Source organism: Hemicordylus capensis, chromosome 4 (assembly GCF_027244095.1).
Source record: "Hemicordylus capensis ecotype Gifberg chromosome 4, rHemCap1.1.pri, whole genome shotgun sequence".
Classification (NCBI taxonomy): Eukaryota; Metazoa; Chordata; class Lepidosauria; order Squamata; family Cordylidae; genus Hemicordylus; species Hemicordylus capensis.
In genome coordinates this window covers 304,199,391-304,211,436 of record NC_069660.1, presented here as the reverse complement: position 1 = coordinate 304,211,436, position 12,046 = coordinate 304,199,391, and the positions used below count along the sequence as shown (strand labels likewise).

At 50.1% G+C, this 12,046-nt stretch overlaps 1 protein-coding gene across 4 annotated transcripts; it reads left to right on the top strand.

The window, feature by feature from the left end:
* The first annotated feature begins 1,118 nt into the window (after positions 1–1,118).
* On the top strand, positions 1,119–11,148 carry LRATD2 (LRAT domain containing 2). 4 transcript variants are annotated; one of them, XM_053242738.1, is made up of 2 exons: positions 1,119–1,591; positions 8,641–11,148. In XM_053242738.1, the coding sequence occupies exon 2, from the start codon at positions 8,646–8,648 to the stop codon at positions 9,546–9,548; it is 903 nt and encodes a 300-aa protein (XP_053098713.1). In that variant the 5' UTR covers positions 1,119–1,591; positions 8,641–8,645; the 3' UTR covers positions 9,549–11,148. The 4 variants fall into 4 exon arrangements, with proteins under 4 accessions (XP_053098713.1, XP_053098712.1, XP_053098711.1 ...); XM_053242737.1 differs by having other exon boundaries at positions 1,119–1,749; positions 8,644–11,148; XM_053242736.1 differs by having other exon boundaries at positions 1,119–1,749.
* The last annotated feature ends 898 nt before the right edge of the window (positions 11,149–12,046 follow it).

The following is a 12,046-nucleotide window of genomic DNA, read 5'->3' as shown; positions in this document are numbered from 1 at the left end:
TGCGCTCACATGTCTCCCATTCAAATGCAAACCAGGGCAGACCCTACTACTCCTACTGATATTTATATACCGCTTTTCAACAAAGTTTTTAAAGCGGTTTACATAGAAAAATAAATAATAAATAAAGATGATTCCCTGTCCCAAAAGGCTCACCATCTAAAAAGAAACAGAAGATAACACACCAGCAACTGCCTCCGGGGAGATGCTGTGCTGGGGTTGGATAGGGCCGGTTGCTCTCCCCCTGCTAAATATAAGAAAATCACCACTTTGAAAGGTGCCTGCCTTTGCTCAGTTAGCAGGGATCTGCTTAGCACTGGGGGCAATTCATGCTTACTACCACAAGACCAGCTCTCCTCCCAAAGCTTCTTACAACATGGAGATGGATGTTAAAGAGACAAACCCTGACCCCTGCTAACTGGGCACAGAGGCACCATTTAAAGTGGTAGTAGCTCTCTTATATTTAGATGAAGGAGCATCTAGCCCAGCATACTGTCCTTCCCAGTGGCTGTTGCTGGTGTCCCCCTTTCATTAATTCAATGAAAACTAATTTAACTTAATTTAATTTAACATTAATTTCACTGTGAACTCCCCTTCTCATTCCTTTTTGCTACGGAACCACTTTGAGAATTTTTGTTGTTGTTGTTGAAAAGCATACGTTCCAAAAAACAAAACAAAACCCGACAACGTAACTGTGGCCAGCTGTTTGCACATCCACCTGCCGTTAGAAGCGCAGCCACAGCGGTGGCTTGAAGAGTTGGCAGCCAGGGTTGCCAACTGAACGGCAAAAACAGAGTGGCCTGCTCTCGTGCCTTTAAGAGCTTGACGTCTCGAGACACCAGCAAGCGAAGGGTTTGACGACATGGAGAGAAGCCTTCTGGCGGCCGTCTGCGAGCCAAGCTGCTTTGGAGGGCAGAGGAGCAGGAGCGGCTCGGAGAAAGTTGGCGGGGCCCCCTCAGGACCCGCTCGCTCGCTCGCTGGCTCGGCTGGCCCGCGGCTTGGGGGACAATCGGCTCGCTTCTCAGCCGCCCCTCCTCGCAAGGAAGCGGCGGCTCTAACTCCTCCTCCTCGCTGCCCACCCCCAAGCCCAAGCTCCCTCCACCGGCTGTGAGCGACACTGCGCTCTGCTTGGTGCGTGCAGAGGAAGGAAGCGGCGAAGTGCCGGGCGCCGCTGGGCTGTGTGCCACGCAACGCCGGAGTGAATGTATGAACACGGCGAGCGAGGGGCGGGGAAGAAGAAGAAGAAAAAAGAGGACCCCCCCGCCGCCGCCGCCGCCTCCTGTTGCATTCAAGTCTGGGGGCTGAGCTTGCGCCGGGGAATCCGCAGCCGGCTCTGGAGTCCTCGGCTCCCTGCAGACGCTTGTTGCTCGGGCCGGCTGGAGAGGCGGGCGCGTGGCGTGGCGCTGGGCTTCTGCTCTGAAGCGCATGGGAAGCAGACCATGAGCCACCTGCGGCCGGGCTGAGGCAGAGCTAAGCGGCAACTCGCTCGTCGCCTGCCTCCTCGCAACTAGCAGCACACGCAAGCCCTCCCGGGCCAAGCCGGTCGCTCAGAGCTCTTTTCTCCAGCAACAGCCGCCGCCGCCGCCGCCGCCTGGTAAGTTTCCAGCGCTGTCGCCTCCGCCATCGGCCGCTCAGGTGCAGCAGGAGGAGGAGGAGCGGGGGAAGGTATGGGGAGTGGAGCAGGTGACGGCAGCAGCCAGGCGCACCTGGGCTGAGCTCCGGCTTGTTTGTTCGGAGGAGGCAGCTGGCGAGGTGAGTGGCTCTCTCTGCTCTGTCGCTCGTGCTTGTGTGTCTGGCCGTAGCTGTGCAGCCCCCGCCCCCTCCCCTCGCCAAAAAACCCACCAAGACCCAAACAAAAACTTTAGTCACAGGGTCCAATCGAGACGTCTGAAGCTTGCCGGGAAGGTCGCCCGCCCGGTGGGAAGCCCGCAAATCAGAAAAGGGGACTCCTGGAGTTGAGCGGTCTCTGGAGCTTTGAAGTAACGCCGCTCCGCCGCCCGCCCCGAAAAGTAGGTATCCAAGGGGCAAAGGTCGCTGAGATGTGGAGTGATCGTCAACGCCGGTTCTTGGGGGATTTCTCACTCGGGCTGGGCTGCAGTCTGTGCATCCTTGCCTGGGAGAAAGTCTCCGTGAACTCTGCGGGGCTTTCTTCTGAGCAGCAGGCGTTTATGGGCTCCTGCTGTTCGGCAGACTTCAGAAGGTGCAGTGCTGCTCCAGTCTCCTTACGCCGTGTGGAGAGGAGAGTGGTGTTCAAAGGAGTAGGCCTTCAGCTATGGAGAAGTTACGAGCGCTGCGATCCTGAGCAGGCCTATTCACGACAACATTTCGCCTGAGTTTTTAACGGGACTCCGCTCCCTAGTAAGAGGGTAGCATCCCAGTTTTAGTGGGCTGCTATGTCTGCCTTGAACAGAGAGGATAGCACTGGCATTATTATTATTATTTTATTATTTTACATTTTATATCCTGCTCTTCCTCCAAGGAGCCCAGAGTGGTGTGCTACATACTTGAGTTTCTCTTTCACAACAACCCTGTGAAGTAGGTTAGGCTGAGAGAAAAGTGACTGGCCCAGAGTCACCCAGCAAGTCTCATGGCTGAATGGGGATTTGAACTCGGGTCTCCCCGGTCCTAGTCCAGCACTCTAACCACTGGCGAATGAGATGGTGTACACCAAGGGTTCCCAGCCTTTGCTTCTCAGAGGTTTTTGGACTGCAACTCTCATCATCCCCAGGGACATTGTGACTGTGGGTGATGGGAGTTGTAGTCCAACATAATCTGGAGGCCCAGGGTATGGAAGCCCTGGTGTCCACGGAGCACTTTAAACATGCAGAATGTTTTATAGAAATGTAAACTGAGTAGTGATTATCACCCTTGGCATTGCTACTATGTATTTGAAAATGCATGTGCCACCCTTCCTTCAGTAAAAATATTTTAGGGCAACTTGCAGGTTATAAAGGGCCTTACTTCTTTGTAATCCTACGCCTTCATGCTTTGCTTCCCAGCAGTGTTTCCTGTAACAGGGATTCTCAGATGTTGACTACAACTCCCATCATGCCCAGCTACAATGGCCTTGGGCTGGGGGTTATGGGAGTCATAGTCAACAACATCTGGGAGTCCCTTTTACAGGAATTGCAGCGTCCCAGAGGCATTTGGCTGCTGCCTGTGAGAAACAGGGTGCTGGGCTTTATGGATGTTTTGGTCTAATCTAGCAGGGCTCTTCATCAGCTCTTACTGGGGATGGTGATGGTGGGGTGACCCCTGAACTTTCTGAGAATCCCTTTTGAACAAAGAGGCTGCAACAGGATTGTTTGCAACCCCTGTTTCCTGGATACCTTCAGCTCTTCTCGGGCCTTTTCAGACAATTCAATGGGTGGACTGATGCAGACGTTAACCACAGGGCGACTGTAGATCCAAGCCATATTTGTGCAGAAATTAGACCTTTTATTCAACAGAGCTTCTTCCCAAGTCAGTGCATAGGGCTGTCTCCTTAAACTCTTCCTAACCCAGCCCTAACTTTGTGGCAAGCCGATCATCTTGGCCAGGCGGAGAGCCAGAGCCTCAGCAGGCTCCCTGAGATTTCCGAGCCTTTGCAAGGGTGTGGGGCAGAGGAGTTCACTGCATGGCCAGAGGCTACACTTTTCTCTGCATGCCTAGAGGCGCTACATGGAAGGAGCCTTCAGTGCTGAACACTTCTGTGCTTCTTCTTATGAGGGAGGCTGGCTGGTGCACAGCAAAGCAGGCATGTTTGGGATTTTGCAGTACAGCAGAATGAATGTTCTGTATTTGCATTGGAGCCCTTTCCCCGGAGATTGTGCCTGCCGGTTTTATTGCTTAACTGTTGTCGTGCTGAATCCCAAGACCTTGTTTTAGAACAGGAGTTCTCAAACCTGGGTCCATCCCCCCCACCCCCAATGTTGGCCTTCAACTCCCACCATCCCCAGCCACAGTGGCCCATTGTGGGTGGGGTGGTGGGAGTTGAGGGCCAAGAACATCTGGGGACTCAAGTTGGGGCACTCCTATCCTAAAGCAATCATGCTGGTCTTGTGGCAGCAAGTATGACTTGTCCCCTTAGCTAAGCAGGGTCCACCCTGGTTGCATATGAATGGGAGACTTGATGTGTGAGCACTGTGAGATATTCCCCTCAGGGGATGGAGCCACTCTGGGAAGAGCAGAAGGTTCCAAGTTCCCTCCCTGGCAGCATCTCCAAGATAGGGCTGAGACAGACTCCTGCCTACAACCTTGGAGAAGCCGCTGCCAGTCTGTGTAGACAATACTGAGCTAGATGGACCTGTGGTCTGACTCAGTATATGGCAGCTTCCTATGTTCCTCTGTTTACCCCTTGCTTCCACATCTCCCCTCCCTGTGTTGCCTCTTCCCATCACACTAAATTTAGATTGGATTCATTGGGGCAGGAGTCTGACTTGTGCTTGTGTTGCCCTGGATAGGTGCCTCAACAGCTGAGGATGCTCAATGAATACTCATAAGCTCCTCTCCCTGGCATCCCAGAGAGAGGCAAAGGAGCACTGGTGGAGGGAGAAGGAGAATCCTCTTACATTGCCCCTTACTTTGAGCAGGTTTGGGCAAGGCTGTCCTCAGGGCAGGCAGGGTGACCATCCCCATGCCCTACTCTTTTAACCCCCATTATCTGGAAATGGGACCCGCACTGGCTGATTTGCCACAAGCCCTGTACGCTGCCAGGGCTCTCTAAGGAGTTTGGGTTCTCTTTTGCCATTACAACTCCTAGCATGTGGTGAACTGGTGATCTCCTGGCTCTGACCTATTTTCCAGACAAGGAACTGGCAGGAAGTAGATCAGATTCTGAGGGTAGATCTCTAGGTGGTTTGCAATAGGCTATCTAGCCCTGGGGCGACAAACCTAAGGATTTCCAGCTCTTGGACTACAGTTCCCATCATCCCCAGCTGCAGTTGGATGGGATGATGGGAGTTGTAGTCCAGAGACAACAGGAGAACCTCAGGTTAGCCACCCCAGGTCAGGGATTCTTGCTCCGCATCGTTTATCAGTAGCAAGTAAAATGTTCATGTTGTGAAAATCGGTGGGGGATACATTCTTAAAATAAATGATTATAAGTGGAAAAATCCTCTCTTCTTATGGCTGGCCTTGTGCTAATTGCTTCTTTTTCAGCCTCTTGAGTTCCTTGCCTGTAAAATCTGAGTATTAATTGGCTGCCTTTAAGTAGGTCTTTGTGCAGTTTTACAGTTTGTTTCAGCAGTAACTCAGGTCCAAGCTACACATTACATTAAACGTGCAGTTTCGCCCTTCGTGTCTGGTTTTCTTTTGACTAGCCAGGGGGAGGGAATTAAGATTGGCTCCCTAGGGTGCAGAGGGGGCATTAATCCTTTCACGTGGTGGTGGTCCAAATAAGAAGCATGCTTCCGAAGATGCTATTAGCCCCGAGAGAGTGATTTCCCTATGGAGTGTGATTGTAATCAGGAGTACAGGGCGGCTCAAAGAGATTCAATAACCAGGGTCCCGATCCTGATTTCTGCCTCCCCTACCACAAGCTGCTGTTTTAACTTTTTAAAAATACCCTGGGTCAAACTCTGTGTTTAAAATAATGTGTACTGTAGTTGGACCCTTGGGTGTAGATTTATACTTCTTGGTTATCCCAGGATATGGCTCATGGGATGTAAAGGTAAAGTGTGCCATCAAGTCGATTTCAACTCCTGGCGCCCACAGAGCCCTGTGGTTGTCTTTGGTAGAATACAGGAGGGGTTTGCCATTGCCTCCTCCCGCGCAGTATGAGATGATGCCTTTCAGTATCTTCCTATATCGCTGCTGCCCGATATAGTGCCAGCAGGGATTCAAACTGGCAACCTTCTGCTTATTGGTCAAGCATTTTCCCGCTGCACCATTAGTCTCCTAAAAATGAATGGAGGGCTCTCTCACACACGTTGAGTTTCCTACCAATCAAACATGGCCATTCATTTCAGTTTAATCTCATGGAAATGGCTCTAGTCTGTCTGGCAGCGCCCAGTGGCCAACCAGTCTTGCTTTTGGACCTTGCTGGCCTTCCATTTTCAGTTTCTAAGAAGACTGAAGTCACACATGCAAAGACCCACAGGGTGGACAGTAGGATTGTTGCCTGTGACGGGTCTGGGCCATGGGGGCAGAGTGAGTTAGGACAGAGAAACTGGGGAGAAAAGGGGGAGGTGTTATTCAGTACGCAGCTCCCTATATTCCCCCCACACTTTGCCCCAGAAAAAACTGTCACGGCTTTTGCGGGGGAAAGAGACTCTGGGAATATGTTGAAGAAAACCTTTCCTTGGGTCAAATAAATAAATGAAATGTGTCAAATGACAGCAGTACGACAAGGAAATGCAGGGTAGCTTGACACATGTAATAAGTACCTAAGAACAGCCCTGCTGGATCAGGCCCAAGGCCCATCCAGTCCATCATCCTGTTTCCCACAGTGGCCCACCAGATGCCTCTGAGAAGCCCATAGGCAAGAGGTGAGGGCGTGCCCTCTCTCCTACTGTTGCCCCACTGCGACTGGTATTCAGAGGCATCTTGCCTCTGGGGCTGGAGGTGGTCCATAGACACCAGACTAGCAGCCATTGATAGCCCTGTCCTCCATGAGTTTGTCAAAGCTCCTTTTAAAGCCATCTCATGTCCATCACCATATCTTGTGGCAGAGAATTCCATAGATTGATTCTGCACTGTTCCTTTTGTTGGTTCTAAAACTTCCTTTGGTTGTTCCTAAAATCCCAGACCTTCAGCTTCATGGGATGACCCCTGGTTCTAGTGTTGTGAGAGAGGGAGAAAAATGTATTTCTGTCCACACTCTCTACTCCATGAATGATTTTACACACCTCTATCATGTTTCCCCATAGTCATCTTTTTTCAAAACTAAAAAGCCCCAGGTGTTGTAGCCTTGACTCATAAGGAAGGTGCTCCAGGTCCCTGATCATCCTGGTTCCCCTCTCCCGCACCTTTTCCAGTTCTACAATGTCCTCCTTAAGATTCGGTATCCATTATATTTAAAAAGGTATGGTACAATTTCTCCCCCCACCCCCGAAATATACTTTACTGGATATTGCACATGCTCTATTGCGTTGTAAATTAGCATGTTTTAGTGATTAGATTTGCACCATTGAGTACACCCATTCAGACATGCTGTATGAGGTGTTCAGATGTCTGTACACTTGTTCATGTGTTTGTGTGAATGACTGTACCTGCATTCATGTTAAAAGTGAGTAAAAATAAAAGGTAAAGTTGTGCCCTCGAGTCGGTGTCGACTCCTGGCGACCACAGAGCCCTGTGGATTTCTTTGGTAGAATACTGGAGGGGCTTACTATTGCTTCCTCCCATGCAGTGTGGGATGATGCCTTTCAGCACCTTCCTATATTGTTGCTGCCCGATATAAGTGTTACGGCCCCCACCCAAATGCATGGTACAGATAGGAAGAATGGGTAAGATCCAGTGTTCCCTCTAACAGGGATTCCCAGAGGGGGAGAGCCCCTCATCTAAAACCCTGGGGAAGTTGCTTTGCCCATCAGAGTGGCAAGTATTGGGCTAGATAAGCCAGCGTGGTGCAGTGGTTAGAGTGCTAGACTAGGACCGGGGAGATCCGAGTTCAAATCCCCATTCAGCCGTGAGACTAGCTGGGAGACTCTGGGCCAGTCACTTCTCTCTCAGCCTAACCTACTTCACAGGGTGGTTGTGAGGAGAAACCTAAGTATGTAGCACACCACTCTGATCTCCTTGGAGGAAGAGCGGGATATAAATGTAAAATAATAATAATATTAGATGGGGCAGTGGCTTGACTCTATTTAAGGCAACTTCCAATGCTCAGCTGAGGGGAGAGCATTGGGGCCGCTCCTCAGCCACATACTGTATATCCTCTAGTGGTTAAGAGACAGACTGATGAGTTGGGAAGCTCTTGGCTCAAATCTCTCCGCTACAGAAGTGTGAACTCCCAGCACCATAGCAGGGAAGTGTATTTTGAGCCATGGTGCATGCCACTTTGCCCTTGGAGTGGAGGGCCAGAATTGGGTGGCGGGGAGGAGGGGCTCCTTATCTCTTTCCCTGCCAACCTTGCCCCACCCCCACTCCTCCAAAGCAGCTGCAGGAATTTTGCACGAAAAAACAGCCCCTACAGAAAAGGTGAAGTTGCTTCTCTTTCCCCCTACCCTCGTCATCCAGCCAAGGCTGCAGCTGCGTTTTGATTAACCAAAGCTGGGTGTCAGTTCTATATAACATGTAGTTTGGTCTTTAGGGACCCCTTTCAAATCACTCCCAGCTCTTGCTTAATCTGGGGTGTGTATATTAACTAGTTCAGGGGTTTGCAACCTTGGATCCCCCAATGTTGTTGGATGACATCCCCCCATTACCTCCACCCATAGTGACTGAAAGCTGGAGGTGATGGGGATTTGTAGTCCAACAATGTTGCGGGATCCAAGGTTGCAAACGCCTGAACAAAGACTGGGGTGGGTTAGCAGAGCAACCACTAAGATCACTAGTCATGCTGATACTTGGTGGATCTCTTTGAGAAGGAGGCCAAAGTACAAGTGTGCACTTTTAAAGAAACTAAAAACTGCCAGGAACCTCAAGATGAGCTTTCAGAAGTTCTATATACTTCTTTCCTCATTTGCCCCTGTACTAATGCCTGCATTGGTTTTGCTTCAGCAGGCATGGGGAATCAAGTGGAGAAACTGACACACTTAAACTACAAGGAAGTTCCCACGACTGACCCGACGGGCATGGACAGAGATGAGGGTCCCAGGATTGGGGTCTCCTATATATTTTCTAACGATGACGATGAAGCGGAGCCACAGCAGGACTCGGGAGTGTCGAACCTGGGCGGGGAGCATCCCGCATCGCAACCGTATGACCCCCGGCTGCACGAAGTGGAATGTTCAATCTATTACCGTGACGAGTGCATTTATCGGAAAAGCTTTTCTGGGGATGATACACCACCAGATGAGGTGGGTGGTGGTGGAGGGGGACATCTAGCCACCTACACACCAGAAAACCTGTTGAACAAATGCAAACCTGGAGATCTGGTGGAATTTGTGTGCCAGGCACAGTACCCCCACTGGGTGGTGTACGTAGGGGATTTCCAGGTGGTGCATCTACACAGACTGGAAGTCGTGAACAGCTTTCTGACGGATGCCAGCCAGGGCAGGAGGGGACGCATCGCAAACCAGTTGTACCATTACAAGCCACTAAGTCCGGCGACTGTGGTGCGGAATGCCCTGGACCAGGTGGGTTGCAAGGATCGGGACCTCAGCTGGAGAAACTCTGAGTGTTTTGCGGCCTGGTGCCGTTATGGCAAGCGAGAGTTTAAAATTGGCGGGGAGCTGCGCATTGGCAAGCAGCCCTACCGGTTGCAGATCAGGCTGGGGGAAAAACGCAGCCACACGCTGGAATTCCAGAGCCTGGAGGATCTCATTATGGAGAAGAGGAGGAATGACCAGATAGGGAGGGCAGCTGTCGTCCAAGAACTTTCCAGCCATCTGCAAGCAGCAGAGGCAGAAGAAGACGAGGACAACAACGAGAACACGGATCCAGGTGCCCAGCCTGGCTCCGAGTAGCTGCTCTTGCACAGCCAGGCTGCATAGCCTGGGTGATAGGGATTAAAACTGAAGGCTGCGAAATTGAGCTGTTATAAGCCCTTTGGGCTGCTTCAGTGCAGCTTCACTCCAATCACATGTGAAGGGAAGGGGGAAAGCTGATTAAGTGTCAGTGCTTTAGCACTTAACTCCTTCAGTGCTTATTAGAACCAGCAACTTCCTTTGCAGAGGGTTAAAACTCAGGGCGATCTCCCCTAACTCTGTTATGCATAACTCTCCCTCCTCTCCCGGTGCCATTCCTCTTCCTCCTACTTAGCTGCCTCCACTTTGAATTGGATGCGGCAGTTCAGGACAATGTGATTTCAGTGACCTAGTTGGGAAGTTCCCCTTTCCTGTCCCTCCCGACTCCCCCTTACCTCCTCCTTTGCATTGGCATTTCTGGAATCTATTTATTTACTTAGGTTCTCTGGCTGTGACCTCGGTGGGGACATTTCAGCCACCCCTGCTGCCATTCCGGCTAGGATTTAATGGCTAAATCACTGTTCACTCTGTAATTGGGCTGGCTGTTGGCTGGCCGTTGAATAATGTGAAGCAGCTTAGAAGAGGCGAGGTGCCTGCTTCCTCTCCTCCGTGTGGTTTCTCTGAAAGTACAGAAGACTGTTGGAGCTCTTATCAGAGGAGGGCTTCAGAGTGTGGGCTGTGATAGGCTGCAAGTTCTCATTTTGCACTGCTACTAAAATAATTGGCTAAGCTTCCCTGGGTTATTGTGCTGCTGGGTTAGGAAGGGTTTCTCAAGTCCCCAGATGTTGTCGGGTGACAACTCCCATCACACACACACACATACACACCCTCTCGCTCTCACTCCCTCCATCCACAATGGCCAAAGAAGCCCTCATTGGTACAAGAGGTATGCCAGGGAGAGAGAGAGAGAGAACGAAATCAGAGCTAAAGGCGGTTGTGGCTGAGGTTGATGGGAATTGTAATCCAACAGCATCTGGAGACCCAAGGTTGGGAAACCCTGGATTAGGCTATACAGGTGATTTCAGTATGTGGTACAAGCCAAATTACAGGACCTAAGAGGATGGGGTGGGGTTAAACCCATGCAGCACCATCTTCATTGTTTTGCTTCAAATCTAAGTGCTGTTCAGGCACATCTATATTTTTACTGCAAATGAGAGTTTAGTTTTAAACTAGTTGAATGGCCTTGTTTCTCCAAGGGACTCCAGGAAGAGATTATTGTCCCTTAAGGACTCCTAGTCCTTGGTTCGAGCCACATTTTCTGGGGGCCCATGTCAGGCTACTGTAGTGCAGACATGCAGTGGCTCAACCACTTTGAGGATCATCAAGTTAGTGAATTGGAAGGAAACTTCTTATCTCTTTCCGCTTCTGTCCTGATTGGATTTACAGATGAGACCGCTGATTTCAGGATTGGAGGGAAGCTGGTTTAGATTTCTGTTCTTTTCTTTGTGCCTCAGTAAACAGTAGAAAATACCCTTTTTATCAGAGGATTGGAGAGGAGAGAGGAAGATGGTTATGTTGGCTTGAAGCTATTGTGCATTTTGAACTTAAGGAGACTCTTCCTTTGCCCACTAGAAATAAATCCACCCCCCCAAGCCTCGTGGTTCCTTTCTCACTTGCATTTTCTTGGCGTGCCACTGCTTGCTGAATAATATTGTTGGAGAAAGAAAGGGGGAGCAATTGTTTTCCTTTTGGGATAGATCTTATTAAAAGCCGCTTGAGCAGTCTCATCAATGCCTCTCTGGTTGTGAAAAGAGAGAGGGATGCAACAATCCCTTCATAGTGTCTACTTGGCGGCTGTTGTGTAGCATAAGAGTCCAATTGGGCAGGAAGCTCTGCCTTTGTGAAAGCCCCTTTCATCTCAATGGGGTTGATGTAGCAGCCATGCTTGATTGCTTGGTCTCTGGCTGGGAGGTGCATTCCATTTTCTAGCTGCTAGTGAATAGGAGCATCAGCATTTCTGTGTGTGTGCGTGCATGCCCACACGTGCGTGCATTCTTCACCTGAACAGACGATTTAAGTAAACTTTCTCAGTCTGTGCACAGTAAGAAAGAAAGCAGGTCCCAGATGAGCCTCAGTTGAGTTAAGTAGCAGAAAATTAGTATTTGAAAACAGAGGTGTTCAATGTAATTAAGCAGCATATTCTTTTCAAAAGTGATTTCTAATTTCTCCCCCCTCCTGCTGCTGCCTTTAGCTGTTTACTTTGCTGCTAGGAGTAGTTAAAAATGATCCTCTACCACTGATGCTTTATGAGGTTAGGGAGATGCGTGTTGATCACAAGCCCTAATTGTGGTTTAATTTCCATGAGCATCTGCAGCCTTCACAAAATTGACTAGCGAGTTTTTCTGTGGAAGTCAGCAGGGCTAGCCCACAGTTGCTGCTTTGAGGACTGTGGTTAGCTTGAAATTAAAATGAGTTTCGAATTGAGTTCTGTTGCTGAGGTTGGAATGCATGGAAATGGTAGACTGAGAGGTTTTTTTTCTTTTCACCCTCCCCCCCCC

Excerpts from the sequence above, each read along its gene's own strand:
- LRATD2 (XM_053242738.1), top strand. The coding sequence starts at position 8,646 with ATGGGGAATCAAGTGGAGAAACTGACACACTTAAACTACAAGGAAGTT.